General features: G+C 38.9%; 1 protein-coding gene across 1 annotated transcript; it reads left to right on the top strand.

The window, feature by feature from the left end:
* The first annotated feature begins 1450 nt into the window (after positions 1–1450).
* On the top strand, positions 1451–20418 carry LOC108670093. Its single transcript, XM_018157543.2, has 8 exons — positions 1451–1532; positions 2947–3525; positions 14777–14846; positions 16602–16827; positions 17246–17342; positions 17838–17858; positions 18619–18751; positions 18981–20418. The coding sequence occupies exons 2-8, from the start codon at positions 2947–2949 to the stop codon at positions 19172–19174; spliced, it is 1320 nt and encodes a 439-aa protein (XP_018013032.2). The 5' UTR covers positions 1451–1532; the 3' UTR covers positions 19175–20418.
* Positions 20419–21494: the final 1076 nt, after the last annotated feature.

Raw genomic sequence — 21494 nt, forward strand, 5'->3', positions numbered from 1 at the left:
GAGTGCGCGAGATCTGTGCTCTTTGCAACTAACGGTGCAGAACAAGCCTACGAACATTTTCTGCTACCGCTTTGCTCACCGTCTTTATGGTTTGCCCTGGCGTTGTGCAGGGCAGTAAAATGCATCACTCAGCCTACGTCGTGAACCTTCTGTTCCTCGACTACAGACGATGCCTGTCTATATTTACTGACGGCACTGAAGGCGACTGTAGGGTTGTTATTGCTCCAGGCAACCCGCATGCTTGATGTGATGCTGTTACGGGCTGACAGTTGTATGCTTGATGTGATGCTGTTACGGGCTGACAGTTGTATGCTTGATGTGATGCTGTTTTGATCCTTACGGGCTGACACCTCGGGAGTCGGGACACTCCAGTAAGATACGCGTGTATCTATACACGTGGCGTGGCTTCAAGAGACAACTAGACGTGTTCCTGGGCCCAATCCCAGATCGACCTCCCCTGCAACACTACCAGCGGCGAGAAGCAAACAACAGCATCGTGCATCAGCTGGCCCAAATGAGGACGGATGAACGATAATCAGAGGCGGCGATCCATCGTGGCCTGGGACTGCTATGTCCCAAACAAATACTAAGGATACTAAGGTGGAGTGAGTGTGGGCGCAATTCCGCGCGTGTTGTCTAAACGAGGCTTGTAGAAGTTTGGCGAGGGATTGTGGCCGCAGCGCAAACTTGTGAGGTGAACGATTTCAGTTCAGGTTCGTTTCTTGTCTGCCCTGCTAATGTCTGGCATGTGTTCTGTAATTCGTTTATGAGAGAGTTGATGAGAGCGATTATTAGGCCTGTTTGTCGGNGAATACAAGCTTTTATCGGCCCATCCCTTAATGACTAACGACAAAGCACTGCGTAGTCACATCCATCATCTTTCTTCAAAACGTTGAACAGAGTCCGCTAGGTGGCGGCCGCCAGAAAAAAAAGGTTACTCCCCTTACATCTTTCATTCTCCGTGGGGTCCTGTGGTGCAGACGTTTGAATACTAACGAATGATGAGACAGTCGTGAATGCATTTCGGGTGAGCAAATCGCTTGCATCAAGCGAAACTTGGTGCAAATGATATTCTTGGTTATTTTTTTGTGTGAAACGACACTATAAACCAAACCACTGATTACTAGGAGAATTTTCCGACCTGTGATTGTAAGTAATAATTATAAAATAATTTAGCTTGATCAGCCTAGATTAGGCCATTTAGGCCTGTCGTAAATTTATCGAGCGGCCACCTTTCCGATTTCGACCTAAATTTTCACAACTAGTTGCGGGTTTCGAACCTGCACGTCGTCAATATTCGTTTCTATACACGATTCAACGTACACCACAAATGGAAAATACATTCTCAGCACGTGTTGCATCGCGTGATTTCATCAGCATTTTATAATTGTGAGTGAATCAGATTCACGTGACTTCACACCTGCGAACTGCACCGCTGATGGCAGAGACGCGATAGCAGTCATCGCTGCACTGTTGCATTGGGAAGTCGTTTGGTTGTGTTCCAGACTGTCACATTGCCGTACTCTGAAATTGTAAGTTAGTATTGTAATAACTGATTTACAGTGATTTGTTTAGATTGAAAAAGGTTCCTCGTAATTCATTTAAGTTATAATATTTATCCTTGACAAATAAAATTAATTTTGTGAGGAGACTTGCGTTTATTAGTACAGGGGGATTTACGGAAACTTCCTGATTTTAAAGCTCAATAAATATATTATTACAACATAAATTTATTGAGAAGACACAACCTGCATTATTGTGTTATTTAGTTTTAAAGGTGACATAGGACAAATAATACCCCTCTTGCCAATACATTCTGTTAGTCGAATTTTGAAGTTCTGTTCAGCTCGCTGAAGCATATTGACGGGTTTGTTGGCGATGGCTTGGCGTATGTTGTTCTTCAAATGAGGTAAGGTTCTTTGACAGTCATTGTAAACAATTTATTTAGGATAACCACGTAAAAAAATCACACGGAGCCAAATCGGGGGATCGGGCCGGCCGAAGAAGGTGTCCTCTTTAAGGAGATGAAGTCACTACCCGTCGATATGCCGTATCGAGTTGAACTGAACTTCAAAATCGACTAATTGAATGCATTGATAATGTGGCCGTCATTTGTCCGATGTCATCTTTAAAACAAAATTATACAAATATTTAGGTAACCTATTTTTCAATAAAGTTTATATTGTAATGATATCTTTATTAGTTCATTTTTATTTAGCTTTCAAATCAGGAAGTTTCCGTGAATCACCTTGTATGTTAGTGATCTCCAAGTTTGAACATGTGTCGATGAGAGATGCGCTGTGCTAGGCCACTAATTAATTCATGAGTCATCTTTAGCTCGTCACAAGTGCCACGCGACCACAACTAGAACATTCCGTATTGTAGAAGAGCTTTGGGGCATTAAAATCTTCGGTTGAACGCAGGAAATTACTAGCATTAGAACTTATTATCAGGTAATTATTCCAAAGCAACCAAGAAATTGTGATCAAATAACTAGAGTGGGAATTCTGACAAGAATATTGGATGCATTAGTAGACAAATGCTAAATTCCGATGAGAATACTGGATGTATTAGTAGACAATTTTGAATGAGAAATGAGGCTAATAACACAAAATTCAGATAAATGTATTAATGTATTAGTATTGGCGCAAAATAATCATTTATAGCTTAATCTCTCGTTAATAACTTAATCACTAACGTAGTCTCGTTAATTACGTTAGATATGTACTATGCATCATCATGAAACTGTGAGCGCCTGCCGATTCTGCTCATATATAACTTAGAGTTACTTATACAGCATGCACTTTTCATAAATAGTGAGTTTGGGTGCTTCTTCACCTGCAACTTGTATATTTTGAGCTGCAGGTTGCGAATGAAGACCGAACCTCAGAGCAGTCGAAGGTAGGGTTTGTGTGATTGATAATTACATTTTACAAAATCTCGCAGATGGCACCGAGATTCCAAAGATTCAGAGATTCAAGTGAAAAATTTGTTCTGGACGCCGACGTGGCAGAGGTGAACAGAAAAGTGGAAGAAGATCTGCCATCTTTTGTGACCATTTTCGAGGCTGAGAAAGCAGCTTCTGAGTCGTACGCCGGAGCTTGGGCCAAAGCTACAGAGCTATTCGAGTCCAAGTTCGTAAAATCTCTTGGTCCTAAGGAAACGAAAATAGTGAACAAAAACTTGAATGATAAGCTACCAGAATCGCTTCGAGAGAACCCATCGTATCTCCTGGTTGCCGTGATCGTCATCACTCAAGAGGATGGCCAAAATTTCATTGACGAGTTCCATGTGGCGACACGGAGCCTCGTGGCAGAACTAGACTGGTCATCTTACGGTTTTAAGAGCCTTCTGATGCTTCTTAGTCAGGCCCAACGTAACCTATCCAGCCGACCTAACCCTGAGATGAACAAATTCATCTTTAGAACCGCTGATGAGCGCTGGAATTTGAATAAGGGACAGCATCTGAGCTTGGGCTGCTTCTCTTCCTTCACCGTTCGTCGCAACGTTGCCATGAGACATCTGGTGAGGCAAAAAGTTACTTTTTGACGTTTTTCTGAATCAAGTTTTGGGTTTGATATGCTGTTTCGGCCGTAAAGATCTAATTCAGATTGCTCAAATAAGAATAGTATTAATAATATAACGGAAGTTGTCGGTTTGGGTGTGAAGCATCTGTCGCCACTCAGTGAGGACGAACGGGAGGTGCTGGTCTCACCGCTGCAAAGTTTCACAGTCACTGAAGTGATCAAAAGAGCGAAAAAAGGTTTCACTGTCTTCATGCTCGAACCTGTCAAGGCATGAAATGGCTAAGCGGAATATTAAAAAAATGGACCAGCTGACAATTTTTATATTATCGGCATCACATTTCTTGCTCACCATTTGTATAATCCTAATGATATCAGTGGAGCAATTTGAGCTATTGAATGCATTTCAGTATTTTCAATTATTCGATTCAAACATATATATATAATCGTCATATAATCGTTGCGTTTCTGAACGAATATAATCAACATAAAATCTATCTTGCTTCTGCTAAAGCTTCTTAGCATATACTCACTTATACTGCCAAAAATGCGTACGCTATTTTTGAACGCTTAATATGTAATGCCATACATTCAGGACAAATTGCAACCATGACATAATTCGGCAAATTATAAAATTATATCCCTACGTTTTCGCGGCAATATATTAAGTTGGGACTCTTATTCCCTTATTTGAATTAAGGTCTGAATATTTTGTTAACAACTCGCACATAGCTTGGCATATTACTTTTCACGATTTTCATGCTCTTGCAAAATCTATATTATCATAAATTAACTTCAACTAATGCTACTACATTTTGACATTAATATTGATATTATCCTGAGTACTCTAAAAACTAAGGGGTGAGTTCGTCTGACTTATCCCTGATCGTCAGACAATGAAATTGTACCAAATGAAGACGTCAACAAAACTGTAACAGAAAAATATCATTTTTATTAAATCTTGAAGTTTTATTAGCTTTGAATACCGTACGCTTAGCATCTGTTGCATTTTCGCTGTGTTTTGTTACCGAATTGACCAATAAATGTTCAGTCAAACTTTATGACTTTCATTACGATGTACGAAAATAAAATAAAATTTCGCCTTCGATCGTGATCGACTTATTGCTAAAATTGTAGTAACTAATCATCGGAATAATCATCGCTCAGTCAATTACAGTTATCATTAATGCAATCTCTCTTCAGTAGCAGAGTAGTTGTAGGTATAAGAAGACAACAGTTCAGTCATGGGAACTGTTGCACGCTGAGGCTCCTAAGCTGGTCGAAGGTAAATTTGTGGCTCACCTCTGCCTTGTCGTAGTGAATATCTTGGATACATTTAAATCCTGCGAGTTAGTGCGTTACGACTTACGGCGATAATATGTCCCCTGATATTAACGTTATTACAAGATTTAACATGAAGTTTTCCGAGGAATATTTCCTAGCGAGGTTATTCCAGGTACGAATTTAAGACACAGACTCTGTAAAAAATGTTGTTATGTAGTAGAAATATGTCGTGAATTATTACACGGTTTTACCATATTTTCTTATTGTTTAACACGTTGACTACGGATGCTTCATCATGTACTATTACTTCATTTTTTGTACTTTTTGTGCAGGGTTGCCAGATGGTCATTTTTTCCGGACAAATTCCGTGATTTAGTTTATCTCAATTGCGTTGGCCGGCTAAAATTTATGATAGGGGTACTTCCTAATTAAATTTTAAATAGTGCAAAAATAAAATAAATGGAATTTTTATAGCAGAACCCACAAATAAACTAGTATATTTTGAGTTATCGGCCTTTTTTGGCCTTTTTTATTCTCGGATTTGGCCAATTTTAGGCAACCTGGATTATGTACCACTACGTCCTGGAGAAATACATTTCGTGGTACGCATATGTACCACTTCGGAGTCAACGTGTTAAATAAAGGTCAGACTAAATTAGAACTATAGTAATACGAAATTGTATGATGCTGCAAAATTTTGTAATTTTCCATACGCCATAGTGAACAATAAATTCAAATCGAGTGTACATACTACAAATTTATGCCGTTTATCTACGCTGCAGAGCGACGTAAGTGCAATATCCAAGCTGCCTGAAGAACTAAATAACTTCATCGCCATTCAAAGAAGCTGTAGAAAAATCTCAATAATATTAAATCATTTAGAGTGTTTAAAAGCTTTACACACATTGGAGCTGGGATTGTTATTAGAATACGACAAGCTTTATATACGCACATTGGAGCTGGGATTGTTATCATAATACGACAAGCTTCATGCACCTTGGAGCTGAGATTGCATGGCTAACATTTTTTGAATGAGGTAAGAAGCAGTAAATAGGGCTGAACTCTGTTCGCGTCTCAAGAGAAGCCGTAGAGATCGGATTTTAAGGAAAGTTTAACTTATCGCACGGTTGTTCATTTGTTATGACTTTTAAGCTTATTATAAACATATCATAAAGTCGATATTATTGTCTGGATATTTAACAAGTGAATTTTATGAAGGAATAAAGTAATTCATTTTTCTGCTCGATTGTTTATGAAACATTGTAGACTTGTAGGATAAGATAGTTGTTTAAGATTTAGTGCAATCAGTCTCGACATTTATTTAGAACAAAGCTTTACAGCAAAGAAGAAGGAGCGTCACATGCATTGGAGATTGAAGGATTCCGTACTCATCTAAAATATAAACAAATTACACGAATATATAAATATTAACATGATTAAGAGATCAAAATAATTTTAGAACAACAATTCATGTACACTAATTACATGACGCGTTACCAAACTGCTCGTGTTCCTGAGAATAGCGCTCAGCAAGAAATTCGCATTGATCAAAGAATTTCTTTCAACCAATGAACAGATTCGAACGAAATTTTGAATATAAGTTCCTAACTACCAAACGGTGATTTTTAGCTCGAAAAAATTTATTCGAGTCGGAGTCATATTCTGCACGTGCTGTGTACAAATCGTCAAAAAAACGTACGAACTTCTGACTGAGCGGACTGCCGCCCCCCTACTGCCCCCTTTCTTTTTCACCGTCCCCCCACCGCCTCACCCTTTCTTCCACCGCCCTCAGGGGGCCGATATCGCCCACTTTGGGAACCACTGGTCTAGACTGACTCTAGAGTGACTGGCCAGGCCTGACGAGAGGGGCTATTGCTTGCAGTCGAGCGTACAACAACCTTACAGACGCCCGATCAATTAACTCAAAAAAAATACACATACTTCTTGAAGAAAACAATTAAATTAACCCATACAATCAATGCACGAAAATTGAATTTATCAAAAGGAATTTGAGACGCGCAGTGAATATCAAATCAAATCCCCGTGTATGAGGAAAGACGTAAGCAGTACTCAGTCAGGATACCAAGAGAGAAGGAACAGGCAGGAGGTTCCAGTGGTTGCCACCAACGGCAACACATGCTTGAGGCCGCGTAGTTGTAACTTGTACCTCGGCGTTCAGTGTGGTAGGAGCTGGCGAGTGATAAGGGGGTGTCGAAAGCAAGGCTCACGCTTGAGACTACAACGCGGACTGAGAGCGATCTTCAAACTCATCGTGAGTTTTACATGACATGTTTTAGGTGTACTTTCAAGCGAGCGTGGGTTCAAGTTCAATTAAATGCGGCGATGAGAAATTTTATCTACTAAGGTTATTTGCGATACGCAGAGCGACCACATAGTTTCGAACTATGAATGATCGGTTCCTATCGAACGTGAAATAAAATTTTCTATGTGTTGAATTTAATAATTTGCTGACCGTTTTAGAATTGTCACCCATATTGTGGTCGGCATCCACTGAATCTCTTACACAGAGCTATAAAAAATTGCAGGAAGTTATAAGCCCAGTGAGAGTCCTGTTGCTTCACGATATGACACTTTTCATCCTGTAGGAGGCATGATGTTTCGTGTTACGACACGTATAATTACTTCAAGGTGTTCGTATTGTTTCGAAACGTGTAATTGGTCATTTAGCATCCATAAAGTGGGCTCTGGTTGGTTACATTATTACCACATTGCACATTTGTCCCTCGCAGATGTCCTGATGGGCTATTATCTGTTAAGGAAGATAACGACGACACGGAAGAAATTAAAGCAACAACTCGGCAAAAAAGTATCTTTAAAAATTTTTTATAGCGTAAATTTATGCTTACTTTATTGTCTAACACATTCAACACGCAACGGTACATTGTCTGCAGTACCTAACGCTTAGAATTTTCTTCACATTACCTATTGCTTGTGCAAATCACTGCGCTGTAATTCCCACACGAAGAACTTGGTGAAACTTTATTCAAGATTTGAACGGAACTTGTAATTTTTTAAATGCGATTAGCCTGTGTCCTCGATTAACTATGTAATAATTCAGCCTTCTGCTCTTTGGCCATCTTAACGCGACAACGTTAAGACAAGGACAGCGAGATCACGATCAATGTAATACTTAGGATCATGGGAAAAATTTTAATTGTGCCGTCCAGATTCTCCAAAACAACTGTGTATTCGTAAGTTCACTAGTAAACCTACATCATCCCTGTAAATTTCATGCAATACCGTTGTAGCTGCACCATTGTCATGGAACCAAATGTTGCTAAACTATTAAAATTACCATAGCTGTAATTATTTTCAAGTATCACTAGGAGCGATACTAAGAAATGACCTCGGAAAACATGTGGCCCTACATGAGAACACCGAATTCTAAAATAATTGTACAGGTGGGTTCCAAGTATGTAATTGGACAAATTTTTTATACGTGAACCCTAATTGACGATTGCATGACACATCTACGAGACAAGAAACGCTTATCGTTGACCGCCTCAGCCAATAGCCTTCAGTCACCCAATACAGTCACAGGACAGAATGCTTTCATGACCAGTATAGTCTTGTCATTGAAATCCTTAACATCTATTCCGTAAGTCCTATAACTCGGCGACGCTTTATTTATCTGCCGTGAGGGAGAATCGTCTGGCCGAAAAACCTTGAGGATATAACCCGTTGCCCTTGACAGCGTGGCATTAGAAGCTCCTCGCGATACCGCAAGATACCATCCTTGTTTCCCTGCATGCTGCCGGACAAATTATTCGAAGTTTCTATGCAGAATTTATGGCTTACTATGAGCCTGATGCTTGATGCTGAGCCTTGAATTGTACTTTTTACTTGAAACATTTAAAGAATTGAAGCAACGTGTCTGAATTATCTTTGACCGATCGATTTGTGTTGTGTCGTCAAAGCATTGGTTGTTGTGTGTTTTTACTTGCTAGGACCTGTTCATTGATAGGTGCTTTGCGTACCAGTACATTCAAATGATGCAGCTTTTGAATTATCCTACGTAGTCATATCAAAAGAGCTACATTTTCAAATGAGAACTTCATTTAAAAGGGTAATAACAAATTCAATATTAAAAGGATAAGAAGACGCGTGAGTCGTTGAATGAAGAAACGGGCGCCGTGAAGCGCACGATTACTGGCCTCGGGCATCGCCCTGTCCAAGAGTCAACGTCACCTATCTCCAGAGAAACCTTGTACGTCTCTGTTATGTTTACAGCATGTATACCCTGTTATGGGCCTACGTGTGAGTGTATACCCTGTTTTATATCCCTGCCTGTTTGTACGCCTAAGCCGACATTCCTGTGCTATGCCACAACGAGAGTTTCCCCCTATGCGACGTATGGTTCATTCAAGAGCTGCAAATGGACAAGCAGCCAACGAGATCGTGGTGCATGGATATGCGACCAAGTGAAATATTTACAATTTTATTCATACAGAATACTCTGCAAACAACTTTGGATCCCAAAAATGATTCATGGGTGCGCCAAAATATTATATTATTTTCATGTAATTACACAAATATTTACATAAAGACCCAGCGCCTAGGGATGATAAAGGTTTACTAGTTAACTTACTCAAGGTGAATTTACAATTTTCCCAGCTACTTGAAACGGCAAGATGAAATCGAGTTTAGTCAAAGGACAGACAGCTTGACTTGGGTGCTGCAGCGCGTAGAGTGGCTCCCAGTGTATCGTCGTGCACGGATAACTCTGACCACAATCTTGCACAACAAGAAATAGAAATAATGCATGACTTATGTAACAGACAATGTAACGATTTTAAGAGGATGAAATCAATCAGCATGCTTAATGCTACGACGGTTCCGGCCAACGCAAGAAAGAGAATGTTGAACCACTTCATTATTTAATGCCGTTTAGTGGCAGCAAGATCGGCCATTGTCTGTAACAACATACTCGTATAATGGCGTATATAGGAACATTTTCTACAATGTGAGGCGACATTGGCAGCCATATAACGAGGTTCAGAGCAGCGCCGCTAGGTAGAACCTTTGTCGTCTATCGAACTCGTGTGCTGTATATTTTAAACAACGAGCTACGAGAATATTTGTCCTACGTATTTGTTACGAGAATATACGAGTTCTTGTCTTCGCCTTAACCAGATCAGCCGCTAAACTTTTTTTTACTTTTTTTTTTCTTTTTCTCTCTTCTTCTTCTCGCCACACATTTCCTACTACACACAGCAATCCCCCAATTGTGGCCTTTTCCTGTGTGTATCATTAGTGTTTAAAACAATCTTACATTAGTTTTACCTAGCCAAGAAACTTTAACCTAACCTAACCGAACTGAACACAGCCTAACATATCCTAACCTAACCTAACCTAACCCCACCTAACCTAACCCTACTTCACCTAACCTTACCTTGCCTAACCTTACATAACCCAACAAGAACTGACCTAACTTAACCTATCCTAACCTTTCCTAACCTAACCTGAACTAACTTTGCCTTACCCTAATCAAACCCTAACCTAACCACCCTATGTGATTGTCGCCATAGGAACTTGTTCCTGGCTTGAACCTAACCTCAGCAAATGACGTATATTTTACGACATGTTTAATTTCCTATTAATTCTATTTCGATTCCGTGCATGATTGTGGCCAGAGTTCGCATTTCCAACACTCACTGAACGTGTTGGAAATGCGAACTCCGGCCTAAATACTCCAAACATCAATAACCTGGGTGTCGGTTTTCCTCTATCAAAGTAACAGTGCAAAAAGTTTACGTACTTAGTCGTTGGTTGCAAACAACACAGCTTCAAAGCTTCTTGTGGTAACAGTTTCTCAACTTACTAGTTGCATTTGCGAGCGCTGCCTACTCCAGGACACCGATGGTCATCATACCTCGCAATACGGCTTGAGCGAAATTCTACTTGAAATCTTGTTTGACGGCAGAAATCGAGGGAACGCCAGGGCCCTAAGCTCAACACTTGGGGCCATAATAAGAGCATTTTTTTTCTAATTTGTTTGAATTTACTTCAATGCTGTACGTTACCGAGTTAAAAGACCTTGAAAAAGCAAAAAATCGCAGTTAAGAATAATCCCACTACGAAAAATCTGTATTGGACGCAGTGGTGGACTTCAATTTAGTATAAATATATAAATTTATTAATAAAGTATAAACTTCAATTTAGATTCAGAAAAGTATTAATGGGCATTTTATGATTGAACATTATTTAAAGAAATTGTATATAATTAGATTTAAGAATAACCCATACTAAATGAATTAATTATTAATTGCAGTTTTCAGTTAACATTGAAATTTAACAAATATTTGCTTGAAAAATACCTTCTCATACTACGATTGATGGTTTTATCGGGAGAATGAATATTATTCGACATTATATTATGTAAACAACTTTTAACTTAGCAACACGGTTGAATAAGTATAGTTATCCATGATTCAATTCATTGTCACGAAGAAAACGGAGCGTCGTTTGAGGTGGACTGTCGAAATGTAGAACCGGTGAAGCTTCAGAAGTAAGGAAGAATTGTCACGGAACCCTTTTATCTCACAAATATTTGCAAAAAAGGGGCCCGGCAGACCCCCCGGGCCCCCCAGAGAGTATTTTAGTTTTCTTCTAATGATTATTTGCGTGAATTTTCTTCAATCTTGGTCTATAAAGAGTTATAACGCCTTCACGTTTGGGTCCAAGGACTGCAGATACATGGCAGGGAGCAATCTTACTGCTTCATCAAAACGATTTTTAACGGTTTATATGAGAAGTTTTTTTTCGCAATATTAATGCTAAAGAGCTTAAGTAAATAACCATATACGAATGGAGTATCTAACTTAAAAAAATAAGTGCCTAATAAAGTATTTTATAAGTGAGCAGAACCGAATCTCGGTTTATTTTTGATCGTTAAATTTCTAATAGAAATAATTTTTTTGAAAATGAGTTAAATAAGCAGTAATTAGCGCAATTTTATCCTCTGTCGATACCAACTTTCAGAAAGCTTCCTATTAATATCAAATAAGAAGGCGACTAAATTGGTTTATTTTCCGCTCATCCACGCAAAAACTTTCCATGCGGAAGGGTAGGTGCCCGGAATTTTTGACGTTCGCAAAGCAACACGGAAAGAGCACTAATATGGCCCATCAACTCAACTCACTTGAACTTGAGACCATAAGATTGGCTGCGCTGCTTTTTATTTTCTGCAATAAACTTCTCAGGGAGGTTGTTGCACTGCGAGCATTAGTGCGTGGGTGTCTCTTAATGCTGTGGGCGCATCAGCGATGCAGTTGATCAACGAAACATGCCGTCAGAGCAAATTAACATAATGACTCAAAAACCTATTAACATTCGATTGATTTTTAATCCTTGTAGTACAATCGATCGCCTTCGATAGCTGTGCTAGTGTTGAAACTTCAATTTCCAAGTGGATAAGACGTCACATTCAAGGTCATTTAGGAATGCATCTCATTTTTAAGTATTACAACTGCCGTTCGACGATTTTACGAAAATATGATTATTCTCAATACAAGAGTTTCCATTGAGCATCAGCGGCATTACTAACGTAAACAGCCATTCTCTTCATTGTTCATGGCCGTTAATTCGATGTCTGGACACATGCAGCAGGAAGAAGATATTAATCTTTGTGGCAGGGATGTCTGACTCAGGACTACGGAATTTTCGAGAGCAGGAACCGGTTCTGGAGCTTTCCCATCACAAGATCATAGTTGTAAATGTTTCGTAGAATATTTCCTATATAGTACTAAGACTTCACTGAAATATAAGTATTACTCAAGTTGCATACAGGTTAAATGTTGCGTTATTGGCGGTCGAGGCATCCTACATCACGTATCCCTAACCGTGTTCCACTCCTACATACATCCTATTATGGCGCAGCAAAATGTCCTTCCTGGGCTGCGTTTAATGTGCCAAGCACGACATCCACCGTATTCCATTGAAGCAGCGAAACGCTGGTTATATGTAGTGTTCATCGTAGACTTGATAATTATTCCCATGATATCAACTGGCACAAACACAGTTGATGATTCTGTTTACTCGAAGAGAGGGCGGCCAAGCTGACATTTGGCGTCAGGGAGGGCCAGCTTTGTCGACACGTTTGGTTTGACTTTCCTGGCAATTTAGAAAGGGAAACCTTTGTCCTTATGCTGCTCATTGGGAAGCTAGAACAGGAATGAACATTTTTATGCGTTATAGTCATCAAAAATGTTGATATTTCTGAATATTTTCACTTCACGAACTACATTGAATGACTAGAAATTAACGAGAAAATGCTTGATTTTATTCAATTCGAGTTGCCCGAAGCGTATCAAACAGAATGCTTACTCAAGAAAAGCACCGTTACAACAATAAAACTAGAAATATCGGCTTCACATTCCATCAGAGTTTTCGAGAGCCTAAGGAACGGTTTCGCTTTCTTCGACCGCTGGGGCTACCTATAAATGTACTTTTCCTGGTACGAAGGCGTCAATTAAATGTTTCTCGTGAGGCTCAAGACGTCATGTCGCGGCGCTGCACACCAAAGCGCGAGAATGATTCACAGCTTTGGTGGTGAACAATAGAGTCAGAGAAGGCATTCGGTGAACATAATATTTCACGATTTAAAAATAAAAAAACTGTATATGCAGTTGGCGCGAGTCGTGAAAAGAACATGCATGGTTGCAAACTCAGCTTCCGGTAAAGATGAATGCCATTGGCAAAAGGCTTCTATGGGAGCGCAGCCGTGCACCACCAATTTTGTGCACCAATAAGCCCTGAATCGAACGCCTTGGATCTCTCCGGATTTCCACCAATCAGCCGTGCACCACTCGGCTTTGTCCTCCTCCGGCCTTGACCACCACCTGCCGCGCACCACCAGGCCGCGGATCGAATCTGACTTCCGGGCATCGTTAAATTACGTAATTTTACGTTCACCGCATCTGAGGTTAGGTTTCAGATAGCATAGTTCCTGTCTCTTATACACATCTAGATGTGTATAAGAGACAGNTTAAATAATCTAGAGCCAAGTGTGACGCCTCGACGAAATAATAATTAGTCTGCGTTGCACGTAACCTTCTTGAAAAGTCTGTTTGAGGAGCTGACCGATTTTTGTAAGAGGTCGGAACTTTTATTTGTAATTTGGCTCCTAGAATGACTGAAGACATATATGGTGCGCAGTCGGTTGAGAAGTTGGTTCGTGGTACCACTCAAGACATCCATTGTGGTGCGTATAGTCGGCTCAGAAGTTGGTTCGTGGTACCATTCAGACACCCATTGTGGTGCGTATAGTCGGCTCAGAAGTTGGTTCGTGGTACCATTCAGACACCCATTGTGGTGCGTATAGTCGGTTCAGAAGTTGGTTTGTGGTACCACTCAAGACGTCCATTGTGGTGCGTATAGTCGGTTCAGAAATTGAGCGAGTTGTACGTTCGATGGCGACAAATGGTTGCAACGCTCATTGTAAAAAACCTATCAGCTTTTAAACCGTTGGAAAAACTAGTTAGATTCTAGGAACTAATTTATTTATTAGAGTTATGATTCGTTTCATAACAATAAACTATAACAATCAAACCCTACTGGATTCTAGGAACTAATTTATTTATTATAATTATGATTCGTTTCACAACAATAAACTATAACAATCAAAGCCTACTGGATGGACTCAAGAATGTCACTAAATGTATCGTTATTGCAAATTGTGGAATCACCTTATACTAGCTAGCTCGATTCTGCGCCGGCTGTGGCTGCAAGCGGATGTGCGCTGCTCCGTCAATCCTTTATTCCTGTGTTTGCAACTTAGGCCAGTGTCATATAGTATGATCTTCGTGAATCTTTAAACAACCGATTGACAAGATGACTTCCTTGCGTGGACCGNAATAATAGCTATAGCAGAAATATAATTTTCATATTCATTACTGATAAACGCTCGTTTCTTGTCATTTGATCTTATTTCTGGTGTGTACCTACAGATCCTTCACGATCCCAGCGCATCCTCGTATCGACATGGGGCGATTGCTACCAGGCTTCACTCTTTTGATGGTAAGTGGTAACAGCCTACAATTTTGATCATTAAAGGACAGAAGTTGTAGTAATCTACAATTTTGATCCGTTTAGGACGGAATTTGTAACAATCTACAATTTTGATCCGTTTAATTAAGACGAGATGCGTACGTTTCCAAGCTTAGATCCGCTAGTGTTATTCGTGTTCTCTCAGAATAGAATAGAATAAATTAGAATGGAATAGAAGTATAGGACGGAATTTGTAACAATCTACAATTTTGATCCGTTTAAGACGAGATGCGTACGTTTCCAAGCTGTTATTCGTGTTCTCTCAGAATAGAAGTGTCGGCACTGAACAAAAAGCCCATGGCCTGTTGCCGATTCTTGAACTTTTCGTGACTTGATTTACAAGGGATCCGGCCTTTGGAACCCGATCTTTCCATAACTGACGATTGATTGAGATAGCTGCTGGACTTACTGCCTGGTCCATAATTTGCTAGGCATTTAAAGACTGAACATATGCTCCTGCCTAGCTTCGTCTAGTCTGTTCTTGAAGGCGTTCTCTTGTGGTAGCCTCAAGCATGATAACTCGATATGTTTTATATGGTTCATAGAACAATTGAAATACACCTACTGTAACCTTGAATATTATTTATGACAAACCATATGAAACATTTAATGATGCTTCCAACTTATTGTTCTCGAACTGTGATTGTATTGGGAACTCCCACTTGAAGCCAACCTCAAAATGGTTATTAACACGTGATTGAAACGTTGCATATATATTTAACATGTACTGTTTTGTCTGCCTGTTTACTTGCTCCGCACTTTCCTCGTAAACGAAGTGAAGCATCTTTTTTTTTAATCTTATTCATAAATTAGGTTTTCATTCGGACGTTTAGCCTGTAGTTGTTGTAACATACTATATGTAAATATTTTTAGCGAACCTTTTGTTAGCTTAGTTTTCAATAGTCTATTTTTTATGCGCTCCTACGATTTACTTGTTCATCAGACCTTTAGAGTGTAAAACCTAGTCAACGACGTATCAAATAGTTTCTTGTCAGATCAGTTGTTCGTAGCCCGCGTCAAAACTGCCCACAATATTTCGGTGCGTTGATTTATGCCTTTCTTATAACTTGTTTATAGTTTTGATGATCATTTGTTATATTTAAATATTATAAGCATACATTGAAGTTTATAGGGTTAATATATTTATGTTTGTTCCTACAGATACAATTTTTCATTCAATGAAAAGGAAATTTGTTGTTGAAACCGTGGTTATCCTAAAACCTGAACGCGCACTTACGGCAACCCAAACTCAAAAACGAAAAGCGTTTTTACACTATAATTAATTTAATAATTGATTGCATTGTGTCGCTGGATATGCATAATTCTTAGCCGCATGTTCAAATGCCTTCTTCAGATGCTATTTCATTGGTCGGTGATGTGCCCATCGGGGGATCGAAATAGAATGAAAATGCAATATACAGTAATTTTTGTCAGCATTTAGTAATAAATAATAGAAAAATTTATAAGTGCATAAATTATGTTTGGATAATTCTAAATACTAACAATGAAAGGTATTTGACAATAATCCTGATTTGGGGCTACCGAACAAACAAACTCACACTGACGTAACATCGGGAAGAATCTGCACTCTTCTTCAATTGCTGTAACACTATAGCTTTATTCGCCTGCAAATGTATTGGATTGATTGGATTGAACTAAATTGTATTGGATTGAACTAAATATTCGCACATACTCATTAATCTATAAAACTGATACTTTCTTCAGGTGCTATCTTCCAGCCAGTCACTTCGTCCGCCCAATTACGGGCATTATCCGGAGCCGGGATGCCTACCATGCAGACCTTAAAGGCAAAATGCGGACGGCTGGGAATGACTGTGAACGTGGTCTTTGACCAGGCGTTTCCAGGCATTATTTACTCGAAGGGCCACTACGCCGACAAGCGATGCAATTACGTGGGAGAAGACAACAAGTTTGGAGCCAAGGAGTTCTCGTGAGTTCTATTTAATTGAGATAACTTGCGCTGCAGAAAGAAATATTGAATTAATTTAAGTGAACAAAAATATTGAAATTACACCTTTTAGCTGAGAAAATCTAATTAAGATATCACTAAAAATAAGTAATAGGTATTAGGAGGTAATTAGCAATTTTCATTACCTGGTGGAAAAAGTTTCCTGACGCAAAAATGCGTTGACGCACTGCATCGCAATGAGAGATGAGCAGCTCTGTCTAAGTTGGGATGCATGACACAAGGAGGAGGAGCTCGGGTTATCATAGTCGGCATGACACAAGTATAGACTATAAGGAATTCCGGTAGTCATTATTTACTTAAGATTAAATCTATGTAATATGATTGGTGTGAATCGCTATTATATTAATAATTATCCTCCATCATCGCTCGTTATTGTCAGGTTTTTGATTCCTGTTGACGATTGCGGGACTGCCGGAGAGATGGTGAGCGGTCGCTCAACTAAAGATGGCTTCTACGAGAACACAATCATAATACAGGCAAGCGCTGACGTTCAGCCGTCTTCTCTCAGCGTGTCATCATAATAGGCAATTCTTATTCACAATGAACGATCTTTTACTTTTTGTTCAATATAATTAAGCAATTTTTTAAATTATACTTGAAAATCAGCTTGAAATAATGCGAATTAAGAACTTCGGCCTGTGTACTTTACGTACAATGTAAGTATGGTAAGAGACTAGCAGGATGTGACTACATTAGCGTCTTTCAATCTGTTAATAATAGCCAACCTTAAATGGAAGCCTTATTATAAAACACAAAACAGGAACAAACGTTTAAAATACTAGGGAACGTTTAGTTCCGAGTTTATCATTTCTTATAAAAAGCCCTATTTTGCCTCATTCTAGCAAATATCAATTTGTTTCTTGTTAAATTATTCAATACGTAGACATTATTTAGTGATTTATGCAATGATTTGGTTTCTTGTTGAATTATTCAATACGTAGACATTATTTATTGATTTGTTTGGTTGTTAGCTGGACCCGCTGATCACGGAGGTGTTATAAAATTATTCAATACGTACACATTATTTAGTGATTTGTTTATTGATTTGTTTGGTTGTTAGCTGGACCCGCTGATCACGGAGGTGTTATAAAATTACTCAATACGTACACATTATTTAGTGATTTGTTTATTGATTTGTTTGGTTGTTAGCTGGACCCGCTGATCACGGAGGTGTTATAAAATTACTCAATACGTACACATTATTTAGTGATTTGTTTATTGATTTGTTTGGTTNAGAATTAATTAACTTTAATTGCTTCTCTGAATTTTGATCATTTGAATAATATTTTCAGAATTAATTAACTTTAATTGCTTCTAAGAATTTTGATCATTTGAATAATATTTTGAAAATCTATTAACTTTAATAAGGAAAATACTATCGCCTGGGCTTGAACTAAATAATAATTGATAAATTTAACCTATAATTACCTATAATAATTTTTTATTTACGTAGAGTTTGAGTTCGCTCATATTATTAGAAATTCTTGAAATTATTTAAGTGAAAAGAAAGTGATCTTTCTTCGCTTGTTTCTCTTTATGCTTCTTAAATTTTAAAAAATTTTCTGTTTATTATTTTTAAATTTGCTTGTTGGAATAAATTATGAAATAAATTTAAAAAATACCATTTTTGATTATTCATGATTTATATCAGAATTGATCGGGATGTTAGATCATAAAGTTGAATAAATAAACAATTATGAAATAAAGACAAACGACTTTGTAAACAATGAAGCGATGCCATCTTCTTGGCAGGTCTCAGTAGAGTTTGACAAGCGGTCCATCAACACACTCATGGAGGTGCAGCAAGGACCCATCCCCCTCGCCGCCCCCGCCTCAGGTTACATCTACGCCGGCACTGAGTCCTCCATGGTCATCTACATCCAGGGTAATGCCGGCAACAGCGATAACTATTATCATAACAATTTATTAAATCATGGAATAGTTGGAAAGACTTACTATTTTAAGCATCTTTATTCCTTGTTTCGTCGTTTTTTTTTTTTAATAACATAAATTTTGTGTTTCTGGTTCACATGATATATATCATAATATTGAAGAAATAAATAGGGTAAATAAGCTCATTTAACGAATGCTTGTATTTTAATTTCAAACACAAGATCCCGGAAAGAATATGGACGCGAACGTGGTGAACTGCAGCGCCTCAAACAGAGGCAAATCTTCCGTGCAACTGCTGGACGAGTCAGGCTGTCTCCTCAGACCTGACCTCATGACTCGTTTCGACAAGTCCAGAGACAGCAACGGCGTTAGAGCTGATCTGATGCTCTACTCATATCTCAAAATACAAAAGTAGCATAGAAAGCGAGCCTATGGGCACAGTTTGCATAAAGTGGTTAATCACATGCAGGTTACTGACCGTTTACCCACAATCTTAACCCGAATCTTGGCCATCAAATTTTCTCAACGACCATTTACCCCTGATCAAAACCTGACCATTACCTTGATTGACCGAGTGCTCAAAATAGTTTTTTAACCATCATCTTTCATTAGAATTTGGAAACTGTTACTAATGAGCTAGAGCGATTATCACAATAGAATAATCCAGCTGATGATACACCCGCGGAAGATACAATAATTGTAGTTCAATTTACTTATCCCAAAGCTATCACATATTACTAAGTCAAACCATTAGAACGATTTCAAAATTATTATCTCTATTCGAGTACCTTTTCATTGATCTGAATAATATTCACAGTGATTACATTGCCTGCAATATGCCCTTTGCGTAGTTTCAAGAACTGCGTAATGAAACGTACAAAGTACCATATAGTTTTGTGTCGATAAAAAGATGAGCACCCAGGTTCTGGAAAGAATTTCAAAAAATTAAAGCAATTATACATCACAGAGAAGTATCTTCCATTTTGACACTCGATCTAGGTTATTAGTAACGAGCAGTTTCCAAATTTTATTAAAGCAGGTGGTTAAAAAATAATGTGAGCGCTCGGCCAATCGAGGTAATGGTCAGGTTTTTATCGTGGGTAAATGGTCGTTAATAAAATTTTGATGGCCAAGATTCGGGGTAAGATTGTGTGTAAGTGGTCAATGACCTTTGATTAACTCGTTTATGCAAATTGGGTCATAGACTTGCTTTCTATGCTGCTTACGAATTTATTATATAATTTAATGTTTAGTCAATTACATATTTTAAAAGAAATGTGCACTTTGAATGGCGCAAGAATTCCTCAAAACCCTTGACAAACGATTATGATTCAAGAGCCTATTTCTACAATAAAATTTACCATTAAGTCCACTGAGATTAATGAAATTTCAAGTTTGTCTTTTGCGAGCACTATTTCTAAGTATCGGTCCTCTTTAAGAATCCTATTCTAAATTTCGACAAGATTTTGATGCAAGCAAAGCAGCTGATTTTGTAATCCGTTGCGAGCTTGAGCTCTGCAAGGGCTCAAGCCACTGCCATGCTTCGAGGCCAACACTCGCAAGAGGAGAAGCGTCCGAGGCGACGCTTTTGACCGCGTGTCACCGCATGAGGGGGCGTTCTCTCACGAATCTGTTGAAGGTCTCATCGAACTAAAAGAAACATTTTTGTTTAATAAAGCCAATCCACTTCAAGACAATGCTATTCCTAATGGCTCATATATACCCAAATTTGTTGGAGACAAAGATTCGTGTGTCATGAAATTGAAATGCGTGGTGACCTCCGGTCACGATATTTATATCGGTCACACACGCTGCCTAAAAACTTTTGCTAGTCAAAAATTAAAAGTTCACACTCGTATCATAACAAAAAAGTTCAATTAAACCGTATTCACAGCAGTCCTAAGAAAAAAAAAACTTAACATTTTCGTTTCGTTTTGCAACAACCTAAATAATAAAACAGCGTACTAAAACAATTCGGCACTGTCACATGTCTTCCCACCCTCCCCTCTCTCAACCCTCCATTCCTCAAGACCCTACTCTTATCCTCCTCCTCTCCCTCATCCTCTACACGTTCTCCAAATCTCTTCACACTCTCAAACATAGCCGTAGTTGCTCCCTCAGACTGACCCATAATCATTGCCATCCAATCTTCGCTTGTTCTCTCATGCCCCACTTCGTTAATGTCACCTCCCCCATTCCCCATCACCTCCACCATAGACTGACGCTCTCTCTCATACGCCCACATTCCATCAACAAGTGCTCCACAGTTTCCTTCTCATCCCCAACGCACATAAAACATTTATCTTCCCTACTCTCATTCCACCTGTAAGTACGTCCATTCACACCTAGCGCGCCTGCCCTAACACAAAACAGAAGGTCCCCACCTCTACTACCATCATACATACATACATATTTGGCATCGCTTTCATCTGATAAAGTCTTAGAGTGTCCTTTCCCTCCATTCCTTGCTCCCACACCTTCAGCCCATAGTCTTTCACTCGCTTATTTATTTCTCTTTTCCACTCTTTTTCATCCCACTCTTTCGCAATCGCACCCCGTACTGTCACCACCCATTCGTCCTTTGGCCCAGCGGGCCTTTGCAGAATTTGCAGAATATTGTAAGAAATGTTCGTTTCCACCACCAGTTTCTCATGACCTGAGGCAAAATGTTTGTTATATGTATTTTCTTCTATTGACATTTTAGTTGGCTATTTAGAAATAGCCTCAAATAGGTG

This window comes from Hyalella azteca, unplaced genomic scaffold, assembly GCF_000764305.2.
Source record: "Hyalella azteca isolate HAZT.00-mixed unplaced genomic scaffold, Hazt_2.0.2 contig7960, whole genome shotgun sequence".
In the NCBI taxonomy this organism is placed as follows: Eukaryota; Metazoa; Arthropoda; class Malacostraca; order Amphipoda; family Hyalellidae; genus Hyalella; species Hyalella azteca.